At 41.3% G+C, this 22,159-nt stretch overlaps 1 protein-coding gene across 2 annotated transcripts in view; it reads left to right on the top strand.

Moving 5' to 3' along the window:
- Positions 1 to 19,652, top strand: part of CPVL (carboxypeptidase vitellogenic like) — a gene marked incomplete at its 5' end in the record, with an annotated part of 100,962 nt that extends 81,310 nt beyond the window's left edge. For both annotated transcript variants that reach the window (XM_082846271.1, XM_082846272.1), the window contains one exon: positions 19,522 to 19,652. In XM_082846271.1, coding sequence (XP_082702397.1) covers positions 19,522 to 19,626 — 105 coding nt within the window. In that variant the 3' untranslated portion in view covers positions 19,627 to 19,652. The remainder of the gene's footprint in view (positions 1 to 19,521) is intronic.
- Between the last annotated feature and the right edge of the window lie 2,507 nt (positions 19,653 to 22,159).

Here is a 22,159-nt window from a genome sequence, read left to right as displayed (position 1 = left end):
CACACTGAGCCCGCTGACTCTTGTGGTGAATGCAAAACACATTGAGAGATGAAATGGCACTCCTGTGGCTGCCAAAAACCGGCTAACAAAAGCAGCGAGGCCCACATGTGTTTGTGATAGAAGTGTTTTACCACACAGCGGCGAGGGATCTGCATTTTATGTAGGTGATTTTACAGTGCTGGCGGCGCTCCTTCCCCTAATGCCTCAGCGTAGGATTGGGGGTGGTGTGTGGAGATTGGGGGGAGGGGCAGGGATGAAGGAGGGAAAGGAGCTCTGGTGTTCACAAAGGCATTCTCTGTGGATTAAGGATACTGTTCAGATGTCAGGCATCTGATAATGAAAGAAACGGGCCTCAACCGTGGACTTGGCTTTTTAGCATTTGACACACAAAACAGAAGCATGTGTATGTGTCTGCCAAAAAAGAAAACTCACTCTCTGCCAAACTCCACAGCTTTTAATTTAAAAATCGAAACCAAAGTAGACTTGTCTCTGGATGGTTCCCTAAAATGTCCACTTAAAGGAATGACAGCTCTCCCGGGGGAGTGTCAAGGTACGGAGATGGGCAGCCGTTTCTCCATCAAGGGAGGCCCAGGAAAACCAACCAGCTCCGTCAAGGCTTCGGAGATCAGATGAAGAATGAGTGCTCTTTGTTGCCCCTTGTTGGCCTGGCCTCCACAATCTGTGCCATTCTAAGACTTGCACCCTCCCTTGTTATATCATCTGGGAAGTCATGGGCTTTTCTGAGCTTCACTTTGTTCATCTGTAAAATACAAGGTTTGAACTGAGTTATCGCTAAGATATCTTCAAAGAAAGATCTGAAATATATTTTTCATTAATGTCCGGAGGGACTCAGTTTGCAAGCAGTATAGAATAGATAGTTGCCTTCAGAGTGTGATGTGTGTGTTTGTATGACTCAATAGTGTTGCAGTATAGAACAAAGGTCTAATCCTCTCTCTCCCGCTAGCTGGTGGCAACCCATGTGCATCACTGTCGAGGCCACCCTGCTGCTCCTTTTGGGGTCTTTCTCTGCCTTTCTCCAAATGTCACAGTTGCTGTTCATGATCTGTTTTGATGTTGCCACTGCTTTTGAAATGCAGGACATTTTGTTCTTACATCACTGAATTGTCGTTTCAACTCCAAAGACTTTTTGATGCCACCATTTAATATAAAATTTAATCAGAGTATAAAATTTTAATCAGAATAATAACACTGATGAATTTCTTTAAAAACATCTTTCTAGAAAAAAGCTTCATGAAGCTAAATTTTCTGAAAAAAGCATTTTTTCTATCTTGATTTCAATGAAAATATTCTAACGGAGATGAATTATTTTCCATGTAAACATTAAAAGGAAGACTTGAGTCCCTGGTCAATTTTCATTCCTATGCAATCATAGTGGGTGTAGCTTCTTCTACCATGAGTTTTGCATTGTTTCCAACAACTCTCTTTTCCTGATTGCAGTTTGAGTCATCATTAATTTTATTTTATGTTTTCAATATCAACTTAGGTTATTCAATAATTACAGGATGGATTATCTCCATATTCTAGGTAGCATTTTCCAGTTGAAACAAATTTTAGATCTCATTTTCCAGGTGGGGAAACTGAAGCCCAGAGGTTAAGTGACTGTTCCAAAGTCTCCTACCCATTTTATGTCTGAGCTGAGATTAGATTCTAGGCCCTCTGTCTTCCAGCCCAGAGGTTTTCTACTTCACAAGGGCACCCACGTCTGGAATGATGGATTGGCAGTAGTAAACTAGTACAGTTAAAATTGGAACCTGCATACATATCTGCCATAATTAAGGCAGGCCTGAGAAATAATGTATTTTACTTCCAGTGTCAGCTGTTCAGTTACATGCATGTGCCCGTCTATAGTCAGACAGAGTATTGGGATTTTTAAAAAGGTGCTAGAGCTCAATAAGTGGTGAGGCAAGGTTCATGCAGTGTTAGGAAAGGTTATAGCTTTACCTGGGAATTTCTAATGTTAGTAAAAGAACAGATGCTGAAATTGGCTAAAATGAACAGAGGAAACTGGTGGGCAGAGCCTCAGAATGAGAGCGTACAGGGCAGGGTACAGGCAGAGCACACAGTCTGGTTTCTAATCTGGAGCGTAAAGGATGAAAGCTGGGAGAGAAACTGGAAAGAGATCATGGGACCTTGATGGTAGGCAAAGGGGTGAGTGTTCCATTGTTTAAGTAGTGGGGGGCCACTGAAAGGTTATTTTTTTCCAATTTTTTTAATTGTGATAAAATATACATAACAAAATTTGCCATCTTAACCATTTTAAAGTATACAGTTGAGTGGTATTAATGCATTCATAATGTTGTGCACCATCCATCTCCACAGTTTTTTGTTTTTTTGGTTTTTTTTTTTGGCCATGGCTCATGGGCCCAGCCGCTCTGCGGCATGTGGGATCTTCCCGGACCGGGGCACGACCCGCGTCCCCTGCATCTACAGGCGGACTCTCAACCACTGTGCCACCAGGGAAGCCCTCTACAGTTCTTTTCCTCTTGTAAAGCTGAAACTCTGTAACTAAACACCAGCTCCCCATTACCCCTTCCCCAGAGCCTGGCAACCACCATTCTACCCCGTCTCTAAGAATCTGACTACTCTAAGTATCTCATATAAGTGGAAGCATACAGTGTTTGTCGCTGTGGAAGATGTTTAAACACATTTTCAAAGCTTTGGAAAGTTTAAAATGGCAGCAGTGGGATGAATTCAGGCCAGATAGAGGTCAGAGAAGGAGGATCCCCAGGAAATAGGGAGTCATGTTAGGAGCTATTGGAAGAAGGTTCTCCATCTACTTTCTGAGACCACCTTCTTGATACTTGATTCTGAGGTCCTGAAATAGAGGAGACGAGCTTTGTAATGTCTAAGCTGTGAGGACTGATCCCTGTTTGAGACATGGTGTTTCCTGTGTAGTTAAACCAGCTTGAAAGCTAGGTATCCACAGGGAGCACCTGGCATGCTGGTGTCATCCTGGTGCCCTCCTCAGGCAGCCACAGTGAGTCCCCCAGCCCCCAAAAGCACAAGCCCTGAGCCATGACTTATACTTTGACCTTGACCCAGGTTTGGCTTATGGAGTCCTCAGGACTGTGTTCTGCCAAACTCTTCTCAGGGGCTTCTCCCTGAGTTTCCAACAGGAATCAGACCTTCTGTTAGGGGTTACATACAGAGAAACCAAGGGAAGGAGCCCACCACCCTCAAAGCTTGACTGTTTTGGAGAGTCGTGACCAATGGGAGGCGGTCTGGGGTAATGAGAGGAAGGTGGACTGTGGAGTTAGACCAACCTATGTGAATTTCAGTTTTGCCACTTACCGGCTGTGGGCTGGTCGCTGGTGCATGGGGGTGTCAGGAAGGCCAAAGGAGACCTTAAGGATGGCTACCAATCCTTCAGCATTTGCAAGCCCTCAGGCCAGTGGTCTGCCACACACTTTCTTATCCACAATTTTATGGAATACTCATAGCTCCCCTGTAAATTATGTGATTGTATTTACTAACTTATAAATGTAGAAACAAGTTTCACCTGGAAAACTTGATTAAGGCTTCAAATAGTAATAGTATCTGAGATTTGACAGCCCACATCTTGCTCTTTACCCGGCACTGCTGTGCTTTAAGTACCTGTGGGGGCCATGGAGCGGGAAGGATGGAAGATTCTGGTTGGCCACCGGACCAAGGCTACAAGTCTGCCCTTGGTGGTGGTGGTGACAGAGGTGGGTAGAGTGTGGGTGGTGGCCAGTGTGTTTGGCAGTACATCCAGTCCACATAGAAGAGGCTGTTTTCGGGCTTCCCTGGTGGCTCAGTGGTTGAGAGTCCGCCTTCCGATGCAGGGGACACGGGTTCGTGCCCCGGTCTGGGAAGATCCCACATGCCGCGGAGCGGCTGGGCCCGTGAGCCATGGCCGCTGAGCCTGCGCGTCCGGAGCCTGTGCTCCGCAACGGGAGAGGCCACAACAGTGAGAGGCCCGCGTAGCGCAAAAAAAAAAAAGAGGCTGTTTTCTAAAGAAAAGCAGAGTGCTTACAGGGAGTAGGAGGATGGGGATAAGACCGGCGTGCAGACAGAAAACAATTAACAACTACGGCTTCTTAATTGTGCTTTTCTAAAATTAACATCAACTATTTTGTTTCTTTGACTACACACAACTGAAAAAGGGAGAAAAGAATAACCACAGTCCTTCGAGTTGAAGGGAAGGTCAGGCTAGGATTTCATGATGTCCACGGATAATCCAGAGAGAATGACCGAGCTGGCCACCTGCCTCTCTTGAACTTTCTGATAATTCTTTTTTTCTTTTAATTTAGAATTTTAAACATCTTAGGGAGCATTAGAAACTATTTCTGAAGAAATCAACAGCTCTAGAAAGGTCTTCAGCAAGTCCTTGTTTGCACTGACAAAATCAGAGTAAGCAAAGAGCAATAAATGTAACTATTGCATTCAACTAATTGATAGGGCATGAGAAATTAAAACAGTATTTAATGGAGGAAAGTAACTGTTAAACAGATTTGAGACAGTGATTACCAAATGCAGCTAATTCCTGGGAAAATGTTTTGGCTTTGTTACAGAAATTGTTAAACAGAATCTTCATCTCTCTCCCAGCTCTTGATTTTTACCAAGAGGGATGGCCTGATTCATGGGTTCTTTGTCTCCATCTTCCAGACCTGGGGAAAGTTCTTCTGTCCACTTTTGGAAATCAGACTGTGGACAGAAAATCAGACATAGCAATCAAAACATACCCCTGCCCTCAATATAAAACTTGCCGTCAAGAGCTTCACGAATTCTCCAGAAGCAGGCATTGAGGCAAAGTTTGGAGTGCAAGATGTTTATTAGGGATTAACACCTGAGAAAGGAAGGGGTAGGAAGTAGAATTGGCAGAGGAGAAAACCAAACTATGATAGAGGCCTGACAGACCTTGGCCAACCTGCAAGGGAGCTCCAGAGAGAGTAGTTTCCATCAGAGCATCTTACATCAGACAAAAATGATCAGGCCTTTATATCCCCCGCCTCACTCAGTCACCAAATGTGGGATGCCCCAGGAAGGGCATCATTTTGGGGAAAGGCTGTGCTCTGCAGCTGAGGCAGACCCCGAAGGAGCTGGAGGCCGTCTGCTGACTGGACTTCCCACAGCTGGGCTGCAAGTCCATCCTTGAAAGGGGATCTGATGATGCATCTGTCTACCACAAAGGCCACCAAGACAATGCAGTTGCAAGCTCTCAGGGTTTGTGTGGGGGTGGGTGAATAGACAGGAGCAGGAGTTGGTGGTTTGCCTAAGGCCACATGGGGTAGTGGTCTTCCTTTGTTTGCATAATGTAAGCTTTCACTTGAGCTCTTAGTGTCATTATGTCTTCTATCTGCGTTAGAAAGATGGATCCAGCCTTGCTTTTCAGTTCACATCAAGATTCCAAGATAGGAACAACAGATCTTTCAGGGAAAAGAATCAAGAATTGTCAAGAAATATTTCCCTTTTTCAGTTATTTATTACAGAATAAGAAATCGCTCCAAAACTTACTGGCTTACCACAACAATAATTTATTATTTCTCACAATTATGTGGGTGGAATGGGCTCAGTAGAGTGGTTCTTCTGATTGGGGTAGGCCGAGGTTGCACACGCAGCTGCATTCAGCTGAGAGTTTGGCTAAAGCTGGGTAAGGTAGTCTCCTAGGTAGTCTCCAAGGGAATCTCCTGTCCTCCAGCGCTCTCTCCATATGACCTCTAACCATGTAGTGTCCTGGCCTGGACTTCACAGCATAGCAGCAGGTCTCCCAGCCTGAGAAGCAAAAGATGCCCATCCTTTCAAGGCCAGGGTTCAAAAGCCCCAGACTGTTATTTCCATTGCATTCTTTTGGTCAAAGCAAATCACAGAGTAAGGCCATATTCCTCCTGATGGCAAGAATGGCAAAGAATTTGGAACCATCCTTGTCCACTACATTTTCCTAAGCCATTGTGTCTCAACCCTTGCAAATATAGATTCCCAAAGCCTATTTCCAGATATTCTAACTTTACTGGTCTGGGGTAAGACCTGAGCATCAATATTTAGACTTCTTAGGGAATTTAATATGCATCTGGTTTTGGGGAACCCTAAACTGTGATGTCTTTTGTTCCTCTATTGATAAGGAAATGGCTTCCATCTTGCAGGAATCCTGTGTGGCTTACGTTTGGAGACACTTCTGTTCCAATGCCTAAAGGGTGCTCTAAATCCTGACCTATTTTACTTACTTACAGGCCAACCAGAAACCTGAGAACATAGATTTACTCTTAACAAACCAGCCATTGATCTGAAGCATCACATTTAGAAAAGTGTCCTCTAGTCAACAGTATTTACTGGTATGGCTCTGGTTCTCTGAAATCCTCAGCCAAAACCTTAAACTAAATTTTAAACCTCAGTTCCCTGCCATGCATTGTAGGTTTACAAGTGATCTTTGTTCTCTCAAAATACTGATAGACCATTGGTAATTTAGACTCGTAGAAGAACTCTTTTATTTACTCAAAACATTAGCTTCCTTTTCCCAGCAGCATTCTGTCTCATACTGAAATGATGCGATCCTCATGTGCAAAGTCTTCTGTTACTTTGCAGCAAAGATACAACTAGATCAAGCAGGGTCTCCTGTAAACGTCATCCAGAGGAGTTCTCAGCACAGATGTTGCCCACCAGTCACAGTGTGTTTCTGGATATTAATTGTTGATCAAATACTATTGATATCATAAATTGATACAATTAGTTCCATGCCAAAGCAAAAATAAAAATGCTATGATTTAGACTGAAGCCTTATCAGGAGTAAACTTAGCACTTCCATTAGGTGATCGTTAGGTTATTTAATAGATTCCTAACCTGGGGTAAGGGTTTGTGGTTAGGATTCAAGGGGTCAATGAACTGAGAAGGGAAAGAAATTGCATCCTTATTTTCACTAACCTCTAACTGAAACATCATTTCCTTCCATTATGAATGTAGGCAACAAACCACAGCAGTATTAGCAGTGCCTTTGACTTTGTCACCATAGAAAGCAGAGATATTTTCATATCAAATACAGATGCTGTTGCAAATAGCTAGAAACAATGCTTATGACCATCACTACTTTAAAGTTACAGGAGTTATCAGACCCACAGGTTGCTCTTCTATATGTGTTCATATAGAAGGTTGTATGTTGATGTATCACAAATTCATGTTTAGCTGTTTTGATCATTTCAATGTAATGGCTTCATTTGTAATCTATAATATATATGTATATATATTATGATATGTATCATAATATATATATGAGTGAATCATGTATTTAAAAACATTATTCTGGGGCTTCCCTGGTGGCACAGTGGTTGAGAGTCCGCCTGCTGATGCGGGGGACGGGGGTTCGTGCCCCGGTCCGGGAGGATCCCACATGCCACGGAGCGGCTGGGCCTGTGGGCCATGGCCACTGAGCCTGCACGTCCGGAGCCTGTGCTCCGCAACAAGAGAGGCCACAGCAGTGAGAGGCCCGCGTACCGGAAAAAAAAAAAAAAACAACAACAACACATTATTCTGAGAGGTATCTATAGGCTACACTAAATAGCCATAGGGGTCCAAGGCACACAAAAGACAAAGAACCCATGGATTAGGCTATTTGAATTGTTGAAAATAATTCACAGACTCTCTCCAACCCAAACCATGGACTACCTTTGGTGACCTCAGATTGAGAAGTTATGAGCTTGAATTTTATTTATTTTTTATTACCTTGGCGATTCTCACTACTTCTATTATCACCATACTCAAGTGACATTATAGTTTAGGGATTAAGATAATGAATACTGTGTTAGACCTGAATTAGCTCCCAGCTCTACCACTTACTAGCTGTGTGACCTTGGGCAAGTTACTTAACCTCTCCAAGAGGTCCCTCATCTGTAAACTGGGGTTGATATTAATACCTACCTCTCTTGCAGAAGGATTCATTATTAGAATTAATTAAGATAATGCTCATTTATTACTTGACACTCTGTCTGGCATCTAGTAAGCATGTAATAAATATTTATTTTATTGTCTTTGTTGACCTCTCCTAGCATGAATCTGTTTTCACAGGGCAAGACGCTTCCCCCAACCCCATCTAACAGGGTCCTTAAGAGATATTATGTCTTAAAGGCTCAGATGATGAAATGGGCTGAGTATTATTCATCAGATAGGACTAGAAATACTGCAGTTGTATCCAGTTTTCCCTTCACCATAACAAGGAAACTGTCTTGATGAGAGATGGAAGAAGTAGAGGGGACTGGGGAGGTGTTCCATGTTTTGCTGCATGGCAGTCTAAAAAAAGTATATGAAAATCACTAAATTTAGTGATGAGATGTTTCTAAAGCATTGAGTCCCTTCTAGTTTAACAATAATCTGAAACATCCCTGTTGACAATAATGAAGCATCCAGCCTTAATGCTTTTGTTCTGGTTTTGTTTTGTTTTGTTTTTTTTCATTTGTACTGAGCTTCTAACATATAGAAACAGGGAAGAAGGGGAATATAGGAGCTTAGATTTAGAGAGTAAAAAATAATCTAGCAAAAACAAAAAACCAAATGTTTGGCAACTTCTTGCTCTTCTGCTGTCCAGCATGGAGATGTGGGTGTTATTTTTGTTCCTCTATTTATTTTTTTATGCAGCAACCGGAGTCCCAAGGTTTCTATTCTGGCACCAGCTCTGTCTTCTTGGAGCTACTTGCCAGAGGGGGACTTCCCACTTTTGCCTTTGTTTCCTTCAATTGCTTCTCTGTATCCTCCCCACTTATTGCTTTTAGATATAGGGTTCATCTCATCATCCCTGTGTTGGGCAGAAGGAAAAAGCACAACAGAGAACACGTTAAATTTCTTAAAGATTCATTTTTGTGAGTTTGGCAGCATCAGTAGGTGGGTTTTTTCTTTTCTTTTTTAGTTAAAAATTGAATAATATCCAAAAATACGTATCATACTTGTGTAAGGTAAAGCAATGATAAATGAATACCCTTGTGCTTACCAGTCATTTAGGAAATGCAGCATTACCAGCAGCCCATCCCCTTCCCTCACTGGCCCTGGAGGTAAACCACTGCCCTGGATTTTTTTATCACCCTTTTCCTTTTTAAAAAAAATTAATAGTTTTACTGCAGATATACATCTCCATAAATGATATTTTACTTTTCATGTTTAATTTTATATAAAAGGAATTATTCTGTATGATTTTGCAATATACTTTTGCTCTTCAGTACTTTGAGATTCATCCTGTTGATACATGCAAAATTGTGCTTCGTTCCTTTATGTTGCTGCATAGTATTCCATTGTGTGATTATATCATTTGTCCATTCCACTGCTGATGGGCATTTGGGTTGTTTCCAGCTTTTTGCTACTATAAATATTGCTGCTGTACACAGTCTTGCAAATGTCTCCTTGGGCCTGTGTGCAAGACTTTCTCTAAGAATAATTCGTAGAGGTGGAATGGATGAGTTCACAGGGTTTGAGCATCTTCAACTTCCTTAGGTAATGCCAAACTGTTTTCCAAATTGATTGTATTCTTTCCAGTAATGTACAAGGGTTCTGGTTATTCCACTATCTAGCCAACTCTTGGACTTGTCTCTAAGCATCTTTCAGCTGGGCTTGTTAAGTGGAAGGGGGCACTTAATGTCTTTTCCCATGTCTAATAAACATGGTCTGTCTTCTTTTTCTCTTGCTCTCTTTCCCATCTTCTTCTCTGGCTACCATCAGTTGAAAGACTGTAGCATCCACACCCAGTGAAAGGGTGGAGTGGACATGTCATATCCAAGTCTTGGTACTGCTTTGGTTGTGTGGATGCACTTTTCTTTCTGGATGGCCTGGGCTGATGCTGGCTATCAAAATAACCAGCTTTAAAAAAAATTAGAAATTTATTCCTTCAACACCTTATCACTTCAGCTTACCAACAGTGGCTCAGTATAAGAAGCAACTAATAAAATAGGCATTTCAACTTAAGCCTGGATTTGCGGGCAAGGCCTAGACCACAGGGAGAAGAACCTGAATCTTTTTTCTAACACAGCACAAATCCCCTCACTTCCATCACTTTTCCATTGAAACGACGAGGAAGTGAAGTTTTTTAGCCAGTCGCTTTGCTGTGAGTCTTACCAGAAAATTAAGAAGAATAGTAATTGGCAAATACTACTCACCCAGTTCTTTAGCTAGCCTTTCTCACATCTGCTTTATAGGATCCTTCTCACTGACCTGATTTACTCACTTCCTACTGCTTGACACAGAAACCACAAAGAACTACTTCAAAAGAAAAACACTGATTTTATACAAACCAATAAAAAAAGTACAGCATTTTGGGGGACATAAAAAAACAATGGCTACCCTACATTATAAATTCTAGAATGAAACAGTTTTTGCCTTGTGGTGTTTTAAGAAAAGCCACAAATTTTAAAAGATGCTATTCAAGAACACTCTGAATATGTGTTTTTAAGTTGTTTAAACTTTTTCCCTTTTACAATAGCCTCATTAACTGGTCTTAACTAGTCTCCTTTCTCTCCAACCTACCCTTCTCTCTGTGCTTTTTCCAAAATGCAAGTCCGATCCTGTTTTTCCTTGTTGAAAATCCCTCACTAACTCCCTGATACCTGAAGAATAAAGTCTGAACTCTTTACATAGAAGAGTAAAGATGTTTGATCTGGCTTCTGCTTCCTTCCTCAACCTGGACTCTCACTCTCCCTCCTTCTTAACTAGAATCCTGAAAAACAAAACAAAACACCTTATAATTCCCCAAGCACACCTTACTGTTCTGTCAGCCAATAATTCCCATGGATTCCCTCCGCTTTTCTTATGAGGCCTTTCCTACTCCTCTGACTGCCTGGAAAACCCCCATTTGCCTTTCAGAGCTAAGTTCCAGCATCACCTCTAGGAAGCCCTTCTCCCAGAATTCCTCCTTCTCTGCATCTCTCTCTATGTACATCTCCTGTTGCATGTACCACACTGGGTTTTCATTTGCCTCTTCAATTGCCTTCTTCCTCTATTTGACGCTGAGCTCCTTGAGGACAGGAATAATGTACGATTTATGATTGTAGCAACCCCCTTAGCACAGTTCCTGGCACTCAGTAAATGTTGAGCGAATTAGAATTAAAATCAAATTGTCCCCTACCTTATACCCACACCCTTCTCATTTGTGTGTATATTCAAATACTACAATTCTCAAGGAATGCAAGTACACACCAGAATGTCTTCTAGGAAATAGACTAGACATGCTGAGATGATGAATAGTTCAAAACAATGCCCATCAAACGAAAGGATGCATTGTTTATGTCCACTGAAGACTATTTCCTTTCTGTGTTACATAAGAGAAAAAAGGAGAGATATTCTGGGGAAAAAAATTTATGGAAGGGGTTGTAGAAGTTTCATTATCTCACTGGCTGACTAGTGTGTCCTGTCCTTTAAAAAAAATTGAATTCTCAGTATTTGAGGGGTTTTTTTTCCCTTTTCTGAAAAAAACATACAGCTTGCTTCTTGAAAACAAAGGCAATAATAAACAATAGCAACTCCCAATTTTACTCTGATTTGCCAAGAGTCGTCTTAGTTCATGTGGTTCTATTTCATTAAAGAGAACTGATGAGCTTAAAAAGAAGGCTACTAAATTAAGCTACCCAAATATGTACTTAGTTAATTCTCAGGGGGCTAATTTATTGTATTATTTAAACTATAAATTGGATGGCAGATCTATTTGCTGAGGTATAACAGCTCAGCAATGATGCATAATTTTCTCTTAGCTATTGAGTGGTTTTCAATAATCTATTGAAATTTAACCGAGAACCATTTCATTATGGGAAGTGAATAAATACTAAGAAGGCTAACATTTAAAGTATTATCTGCACATGGAGAACAGGTTTTAAAAATTAATGTTATTGAGGAACAAAGAGGAATGGGGGGTTACCTTTTAAACAATAACTTTTCGTTGTTTCAATTTGAAGCATAACCAGATTTACAAAGTTGTTTGTGGGAATAGTAAATGGAGCCAATAAACAAGGTAGAGCGTGGAGTCGGGTAGAGAAGTGGGCAGCATGAAGGGACAAAATAAAGTTGTGTTGCAGTGTTGCTACGTTGTCAGCTGGACTAAGGGCATTATTTTTGCCTTGCACTCTTTCTTTTAGCAGTAAAGACAGTGTGCCTTGTTCTGTTTCAACAAATGGCATCATTGAAAATGTTGCACCGTTTGCCATATTTTGTCTTCTAAATTCCTGGAACCTGGGGGCATTTGCGGGTCTGGGGTCCCCTTAGGCTGTGGGTCAGGAACACAGTTGAATGTAGATACCCTCTCTGGTCAGGAGTGGCCCCAAAAAGACCACCTTTGGAGTGTCTTAGGGGCTCTGCTACACAGAAGGATCCTGACAACTTGGTGGTGTGGTCTTGAAACTATTACTGCCAGTAATACTAGAACTCAGTGGGGACAGGCAGGAATGGAAGCAGGCAACAGGACCTTCTTACCTTCCTGCAAATATTTGAAACCCAGACCATCTGATATCCTGCGCCAAAGTTTCAGAGAAGATAATTTACCCATTTGAACGGATATTTCTTTGATTTATTTTGGGAAAGGGGAAGAATGCCTTAATGTCTCATGTTTCCCCAGGAACATCAAAATGTCAGAGAACCAGTGGTCTGAGAGTAAACCAGCTTGGGAGGGAGGGGAGCCACTGATCTGTAGTGTTTGCCAATTTCCGTGGTATAAATGCTCCCACCATGGCTGATTTCAGGCTACCGACATGATGTCACCAAATGTGGAGTGGGGCAGCCACATGCATAATCCAATCTCCTAAACCAGTGGGAAAGAATTCCAGCACACCACTGCTGGAGCTAGCCTGCACTACTGTTTGCAGGAAGCAAAATTTTGGCAAGTTGGCTGGCTCTTGTTTCCATGTTAGCCAGAAGACAGCGAGCCAGGATCTAAGTCCTCACAACACTCCCGGCAGAGAGCATTTGCTGCTATAACCTCTGCCCTCTCCTCCCCCATTCTCATTCTCTCTTCCCAAAGAAAACTACAAATGTGGATCATAAAGCTAGGTATTGAGTAAGGGTAGTTAATGAACTGGATTGTGCTTTTTATCCTCTTGTGGATATCTAATATACAAACTGGACACGGAGGGAGTAAAGTTTTGATTACTTTTTAATTGCATGAAACCCTATGTTGTAAAGTGGGTTCTTAAAAGGACACAACAGCTTTTGCCATTCTGCTGAGACAATAAGGTCTTGCTTGCTTGACATTTCTGTGTGGGGAGAAGAGGGTGTTTGGCATTGCATGAGGTGAAAGGGGGTAGAAAGAATGGGATGGATCCTGGTGTTGTCAGGCTTAAGGGATACAATTCACTCTAGACAGTTAAGCCTATTGACAGAGGTTTGATTTCTTATTTAAGTTGCTTTCTTACTTTAACTGGAATATTCTTTCCCATGGGAAGGAAAGATTCATAGCACAGAAATAAAAGAAGCCTGGAAGAGAAATATTTCCCCTCCTAAAGAAAATATTATAATCTATCTTTCCCCTTCTAAAGAAAATATTATAACCTATCTTTCTGAAGAAGTATAGTAAGGAAGTTTACAGTTCCTAGTAACTTCTAATCTTTCTCTGCTCTTAAAGGGAAAACATATTCCTTTGACCATAAAAATTCAGATAATAATAGTATGATGACCTTTGGTTGAGTGCTTATTATTTGCCTGTATGATACGTGGTGCAAGCTTAATACACATCTGTGGACCAAGTGCCATGTAACATTTTATATGCATTATTTCTATGACTTCTCACAGAAAGTTAAATATTCTTAGCATGACTAACCATTCCAGATCGCCTGGCACTTTTTCAGTGTTAGCACTAAAAGTTTTATGTTCGCAGTAACTCCTCAGTCCTGGGCAAACTGGGACAACTGGTCACCCTAATTCTCATCTCCATTTTACAGATGGGAAAATAGAGTTAGTCAAGTCATTGTGCCCAAGTCATGGAGCTGGGCTCCAACCCAGAACTGCTAAATCCTGAGTCCATGCCTTTAAGCTTTTATTGTTGTTCTTAATAGAGTGGGGTTGGTTTGACCCATGCTATTATTGTGTCATAATCAAAAGTGGAAATCCTAAATTATGATATTGTTGCAACTGATTAAGTTAGATGGTGCACCTAGAGAGCCTCTTGGGAACTGTAAGGTAGCATCAAAGCTCTATATTGACTACTCTAGAAACGATGCCACTGCGATGGCTACATTTAGGTCAGCTAAAGCACCCTTTCCCCTCAATAATTATTTACCCTAGAACTTACAGTGGTGAATCTGAAGGCATTTTCCCTGAGTGTTGTGGGAGCAGCCCTGAGCCTTGACCTTCACTTTGTTTTTTGGGTTTTTTTTTGAAAGTGACTTGCCTCACTCTTTGTTAAGAGGTGGCTGCTAACAGCTTTGGCTTATTTTTTATTCTCATTATCAAGTACCCTTTCTTTTTAGTATATTTTTTATTTGAGTGCATATTTATTTTATTTCTACTCAGGGTTAGTGTCTGAAAACAAAAAGGTAAGAGTTTGTAAATGTGGAACGGAATAAAAATAATAAAAGAAATTTAGTGTAAATCAGAAACTAACAAACAAGATTCTCTTGAGTGTCTGTATCAACCTGTAGTAGAAAACAAGGACTATAAACTATCCTGTATCACCTGCCTCCCAAATCTGCTTCTGCCATGTGCCTCTTTTCTTCTTTCTTGGTTAATAACATCACTTCTTGCAAAGCTGCACATGTCAGAAGCCTGAAATGGGGAGGAAGTTTGTGTGTTGGAGGGTGGGGGGTGCTTTCACTTAAACTTTGTGTCTGATTAATCACTAATTTTATTATTTCTACCCCAGCATCTCTCTTCCCTTCCCCTTCTCACCATCTGTCATATGAGCCTACATCATCTCTCACCTGAAGATCTAGTCTCCTAATTTGCCTCGTTACTCCAGTATCACTTCCTTCCAAATCAGCCCCCTCATTACATATTAAGTCATCTTTCTACAGTGCAGATCTGAGCGTATCACTACTCTGCTTAAAACCCTCGAGGATATATCCAGAATAGGCAAACCCATAGAGACAGAAAGTAGATTAGTGATTGCCAGGGACTGGCAGGAAGAAGGGAATGGAAAGTGATTGCTAATGAGTATAGGGTTTCCTCTGGGGTGATGAAAACGTTCTGCAACTAGATAGTGGTGATGGTTGCACAACACTGTGAATATACTAAATGCTACTGAATTTTTCACTGTAAAATGGTTAGAATGATAATTTTATATTATGTGTATTTTAACACACACACGCATACACACACACACACACAAATCCTATAGGATAAGGTCCATGCATCCCAGCAGCATGTCATATGGGGTTTACCTGTTCAACTGTCCCTTCTGCTTTCCCACTAACTCTTTACAACTGGAACCTCTTTTGGATTACTGCACGTGCCATGCAGTTTCATGCCCCACAGTTTTTTGCTTTTGTTTTTTTTTTAATTTATTTATTTTTGGCTGCGTTGGGTCCTCGTTGCTATGCGCGGTCTCCTTCCAGTTGCGGCTAGCAGGGGCTACCCTCCGCTGCTGCGCGCGGGTCTCTCACTGTTGTGGCCTCTCCTGCCGCGGAGCATGGGCTCCAGGCGCGCAGGCTTCAGTAGTTGTGGCATATGGGCTCAGTAGTTGTGGCTCGCGGGCTCCAGAGCCCAGGCTCAGTAGTTGTGGCACACGGGCTTAGTTGCTCCCTGGCATGTGGGATCTTCCTGGACCAGGGCTCGAACCCGCGTCCCCTGCATTGGCAGGAGGATTCTCAACCACTGCCACCAGGGAAGCCCTCCCCACTGTTTTTGAACTCACAGTTTCCTTTGTCTTTAGTGTATCCCTTTCCCCCTCCCCACCCACCATTGTCCGGTGATCTGCTCCTCCAAGACTCCCAGGAAGTCTCCCCTGACACATCTATGTCAACGCACCTATTGTGAATTTCCCTCTATATTTCATCTCAAAAGGCACAACTGAGAAACCTTTATTGCCAGGTCCACGTTTCTAGTTGCAGGGAGCATTGTATTGTTTTCTAAAACGTAAAGTGGAATGAAGCTTTAAAGTGTTTTGTATAACCCTTTGAAAATTCATGACATCTGGAACACATGAGTTTAGGGGTTTCAGTTCTAGTGTGAAAGCACCCAAAAAATACAGTTTCTGGTGATGACACCATTTCTATCCAGGAAGCCTTGAGATTAATCTTGTCACATTTAAATATGTAATCATGACCCTGTCACATTTTTATACACAGCTCTAAAAACTCTGTAGTGATTTGTGTTCTTGATTCGTGAGTGGTGAGTGGCTTGGCTATAAACAGCAGAGTGGGTTTTTTTTCAGCACTCATAAATTTATTTCTGAGGTTAACTTCAGTAAAATGCTGTATGGGAATCTGATAGAGAACATCGAGAATTTTGTGGTATGTGAAAAAGACTTTGTTCCTAAATGAGCTTTTCTTTCCAATGTTAATGACATCATTTATGATGTCATTTGGTCATTACATATGGCAGCTCAGAATTGGACCAGGGATCAGGCAACTCACTGTGAATAATTATAACACCTAACCCCTGTCATCTCTTCTTTACCACTTGTTTATCATGGATGTAGAAGGTGGATGTGTATATGCGAGAGACTGTGTGTGTGTGTGCGTGTGCGTGTGTGTGTGTGTGTGTGTGTGTGTATAAACACCAGGAGAGCAGATGATCAGGAAAAAATACACTAAGGTGAGGTCATGAGTAGATGTTAACCAAATTTCTCTTTGTATTCTCCCTTGATGTAAAAACAGAACTGCCTGGTTTCTCACAAAATAGAAAGTTGGTTTAAATAGCAGTTCTCAAAGCGTAGTCTTTGGACCAACAGCACCAACATTACTTTGGAACTGTTTGAAACACAAATTCTCAGGGGCCTCCCTGGTGGCGCAGTGGTTAAGAATCTGCCTGCCAATGCAGGGGGCACAGCAGTCTGCTTTAACAAGCTCAGGTACTTTTATGCACGTTTGTTTGAGAACTACTGTGTTAACGTGCTTAAACCAAGATTTTTCCATGCTAGTGTAGGAACACAATGTTCTAGGTTGGTTAGGTTGATGCAAGCATTTTGATCTTGGAATTTGAATACAGATAATTACTGGAAGAATAATTACAACGGCTGATATTTCTTAAGTACCATCCCAGGCCAGGCACTGTGCCAAGTATTCCAATATTATTCCATTAACTCCTTATACAACTATCCCAGGACATAATATTTTATTCTCTGTTGTAGTTAAGGAAACAGAAACTCAGAGACATGAAGTTAATTGCCCAAGGTCACACAGCTTGCTGTGCCTCTGGTCGTGCTCCTGCACTTTGACTCCCGAGCCCAGGCCATCAAGCACTGTGCTATTCCCCGATTAGTGGCAGCTCTGGTCTGGAAGACAGGATGACCTTTAGCTCCTGAGTATTCAGTTTATTACTGTTCTGGATGGTTGCCACCAAACTCATTTCCAGCTTAAGCAGCTGGGTTTTGTCATAAACATGACTTCGTCAAAGGTCCTCGGCTGAGCTGAAGCTGCCTAGAAATCGCTCATCGGATTCCTGCCAAGGCCGGAGAATTGGATGAGAAGCTACAGGAAGAGAATTCTAGCCTGGGATAGTGGGGGCAGCAGAAGTTTCCCTCCAGAGCCACATGCACGGGCTCTTGTCACAGATGTGTTTACTTTCAGTCTGTGACAAAAAGTGGGACACGGGGGGTTTCCAGATGCAAGCTGGAACACAAATGGTAGATGGACGCCACTGTCAGAGCAGCAAGGCACAGGCGACGGCTGATGGAGGGTAGCATAGAGCAGATGTCTCCAGTGGTGTATGAGGGGTAAGGCCAATCTCATTCCTCACCTACCTCAGAGGGCTGTTCAGAGGCGAGTGAAACGTTCTGTGACCAAGCCGTAAAGTTCTGTTCAAAGTAAGGAATTATTGTGTAAGTAATTTGATTAAAAACACTGGTGTTTGCATTAGAAGCCAGGGTTCTAGCTGCTTCCTCCACTTACAGTTGTATGACCTGGACAAGCGCCCTTATAGCTCCAAACAGTCTCCTCGACGCTGCTGTGAAGGGTGCTCTCTGCCGTTGTTCAGGGCACAGCTTCTACAGCTGTAAGCTGCAAAATAAAATTCATCTAATAACGTTGATCCACTTATCTCACAGCAAGGTTGGAAGATGGTGGGTGTTGGGGGGAGGGGGTAATATAATCAACACACTATGCAAATATACATATTTTTTCTTTTTTCTGCTTCAGGTCTTTTCAGATTGATGCAGGTACAAGGTCGGCCTCTAATAAAGGGACTTTTTTTAAAGTAGCCTTTAATTCTTGATTGTGATTCAGCAGCTAGAAGTCACTGAATGTGATTGCTTTACTGCATGTGTTCACTTACATCAGCCACTACTAACTCCTGTCCGTTCTCCACATGTGCAACAGGACCCCTCAGGCCACAGGGATTTCTCCTGCATGCGGCCTCCCAGCACTCAGTGTCGGTTCTTTCCCTTTTTGAATCATGAAGGCCTGCCCTTGTTGTAGAGAGGTCCTTGGGACATTGGCTGAAGCCAGACTTTCCGAGTGCAGAGCCTGGCGTTAAGGGTGGCCCCTTGTAGGCTCTTGTGTGAGTCTGAACTCACCTCAACTACAGAAGTTTTAAGGATGCTTTATATATCCTGAGAGGTGACAGAGGGGTCCATTGTTATCCAAACTTGTTGAGTTTACCCCTAAGACTAGTGGATTCCATTATATGTAAATTATACACAGAATTTGGGGAGAAGTATACTGATACCCCCATTTTACTTTGAAATGTGTCAAAAAGATGAGGTGGATTAATAGATGAATAGTGAGATCCATCTGTAAGAAGAAAAGTGAGTGTTAATGAGAATATCTAAATGGTGCATATATGAAATTCTTTCAAATTTGCTATATGTTTGAAAATGTTTCATAATAAAATGTCAGGAGAAATAGAATGTTCTAACTCTTTGCTGCTCAAAAATGGGCTCTTAAAATTTCAGCTATCAAGGATTTCTCTTTTGTTATTGTTTTAATTTTTTGGAGGATCAAAATATCTCCTTTATTAATGGTACAGGCTAAGGCGGAAGGTATAGCTTAGTGTGACAGCCAAGTGGACCAGCTAACTGAAGGGTGGAATTAGGTAGATTCCTCCACCCAGTTGCAGGCAGAGCTGGTCTGGGGTAGGTCTCCTCACCTTAGTGCCATAACCGGGTAAGAATTACAGCACAGCACGGAGGCGCAGACAGCTTCGTCCCAAGAGGAAAAAGACAAGGAGGAATTTTCCAGTTCTATACATGTCAAAGATGAACGCAACTTGGTATAAAATTGAATAACTACACAATCTTAAAACTTTCTTACCTTAAGGTACCTATTATTAATGCTATCAAAAGCAGACAATCAACATATCCAAAGGCATGGATTGATATATTATGTTCTTTATTTCATGTAAGCTTTAAGAACACTTAAATCCAAATTAAAACTTTACATTTATCTGGAATATCCGATTCTCTAGATTTCAGTTTTTCTTCTGTTTTTCTTCTTTAAGGTAATTGTTCGAGGTGGAGGCCACATTTTGCCCTATGATCAGCCTTTGAGATCTTTTGACATGATTAAACGATTCATTTTTGAAAGAGGATGGGATCCTTATTGATGGATCAGCAACTTTCCTAAAAGAGAACGTCAGGAATTTTAATCTTTGAAAAGAAAATTTTCAAAACAAAATGTCACATAAATAGGAAAATTATCTTTTTAAATCTGCAAAATGTTTCTCATCAATAAAAATTATCCTTGAAACGAGTGAGGTTCTGTTTTGGAGGATCACTACAAAATTAACTGTAAGAAGGTGCTGTGCATGAGTTAGAATTACATCTTTTAACTTAAGGGATGGAAAGGATGGATTCTGAGACACCGATTCAGATGGAAATGGATAAATAAATGGGATATTGGGGCCTTGAATAGGAATTTTAAATTCCTTCTAAAATGATGTGAAAAGTGCAGTAAATGAATAAAGTTGTAACTACATCTTGTTCTACAAATAACAGAAAAGTTTATCATACCATGCATCTGAAGGTGTTTGGTAAATATCCGGTAAGAACATCTGACATCATTCCAGAGGAATGGGTGACCTTACAATAGTGGTGAGGAAGAGACTTTGGAATGTAGAAAGTCTTAGCAAGAAAGGTAGCTTGGAATTCTTTGAATTAGAAATCTTATATGTAAAAGAAATGATGTACTGATTGACGATAAGCAGAAGATCTTAATCAGAGAACCTACTAAATCTTTGCCTTTTCTTTCTTTCTTCTTTTTGTTTTGTTTTTTTTAGTTTGTTGGTTCATTTGAAATATATGCATTTATCAAACAGCCTGCAGGCCACATTAGTTATGAGCCATTTTTAATTTGGGTTTTAAATTCTGTACTTCTTTTAGCCAAATAAAGAATAACCTAATTTTGTATAATAATTGTTGGAATATCAAAAAAATTTGAGATCATCTTGCATCAAGATATATACACTTATAAATATGCATACATGAGTAATTTTCCAACTAAAATATCACATCTCGGCACATCTTTCCTATTTATGCATCACATGCTCACATCTCTAATTCTACAGCACATTTGGCTTTTTCCACATCATTTCCCCCTCATATTACCCATCTATGAATTGGCTCACTGGGGAACTAAATTTAAAAAGTCAAAGCCTCTTGCTGAAGATATTTTATTGAGTTCTTTTAATTTCTCATTTTGTTCCTGATTTCATTCAGGGTTGAGATTTTCCTTTTTTTTTTTTTTTATACATGTTGTTCATTGTGCCCATATACTGTGAGACCTCAAATTGAACATTCTGATCAAAAGCAAATTTTAATTATTGCAGAGAATAAACTAGGGGAAGTGTGCACAAAGCTTTGCATATAGCCCCACATGCAAGTTAAATAGTTGCATTTGGTCTCAATAATATGTAGTGGAAAGAGCACCACCTGTGGCTGGGAGACCTGGGATTTAGTCCCAGGTGTGTCGCACATGCACTGGATGTTTTGGATAAGTCGTCTCACTGTACTGGCCTCCCAAAGTCTCAAAGAAGATAGCCAGAAGAGATTTCTGAGGTTCCTTCCAGCTCATATATCATTGTCATAGTTGACAAGGAACCATGTTTGTTTCACCAAGGAACCATGAGACGATATAGGCAAGCCTCATTATTAGTGGATTCCATATTTGCATCCCCTACTGATTAAAATTGACTTGTAATCCCCAGATCAATACTTGCTCACTTTGTGGTCATTTGTGAACATGCACAGAGTGATGACGAATTTGAGTTACCCAATGTGCACATTCTCAGCTGAGGTCAAACGAGGCAACACTGCCTTCTTGTTTCAGCTCTCCTAATGTAAACAAGCATCCTTTTGGCAGTCTACTTAGTGCCACATTTTCTGCATCTTTGTGCTTTTGCTATTTAAAAGGACTCCCAAGCATAGTGCTGAAGTGCTAGTGTTCTTGAGCACAAGAAGGCTGTGATGTGCCTTATGGCGAAAAGATGTGTGTTAGATAAGGTTCGTTTAGGCGTGAGTTATATGCTGTTGGCTATGAGGTCAATATTATTGAAGCAACGATATATGTTAAATAAGGTTTCTTTAACACACATAAAACAAGGTTATGTTTTGATTGGATGACCAAAATGTTGTGACCAAAGGCTAGTAGGAACCAAATCCTGGATTTCCCTGGGAGCAGTGTTTCAGAACTCTAATTCAGTGTTTAGGGAGGTGTTATAGAAAATATCTACAGTGAACAGGCAGAATGGAGTGTTCTTATGGAACACTTAGAGTAGGAATCAACACAAAATCAGAGCTCAATAAGTAGAAGTGGTAGATGTTGTCATTATTTTAGATGTTGTCATTTTTATCATCTCCCTGTCCCAGGCACTAGGCCAGTGGGGACTGTTGGGGACAACATGCCAGGCCTTCCCAGAGCAACCCTAGCCAAGTCCCTTGAGGCTACAGTCCTATGGAGACTGAATCTGGCAGGAATTTTACATTAAAAGAAGGGAGGGGAGGGTAGTTCAGAGACTAAAGAAAAGCAAAATTTTGAATTTAATTGGAGAGAGTCCTTTGTGGAAAGACTCTCCCAGTTGGGTAGGCATCCTCCATGAGACACACCAGTCCATTAAGGTGCCCTCCCTTAGTCCAGACAAG

This window comes from Leucopleurus acutus (genome assembly GCF_964270905.1).
Source record: "Leucopleurus acutus genome assembly, chromosome: 9".
Classification (NCBI taxonomy): Eukaryota; Metazoa; Chordata; class Mammalia; order Artiodactyla; family Delphinidae; genus Leucopleurus; species Leucopleurus acutus.
Note: the sequence above shows the minus strand (reverse complement) of the source record. Positions and strands in the feature narration are given on the sequence as shown.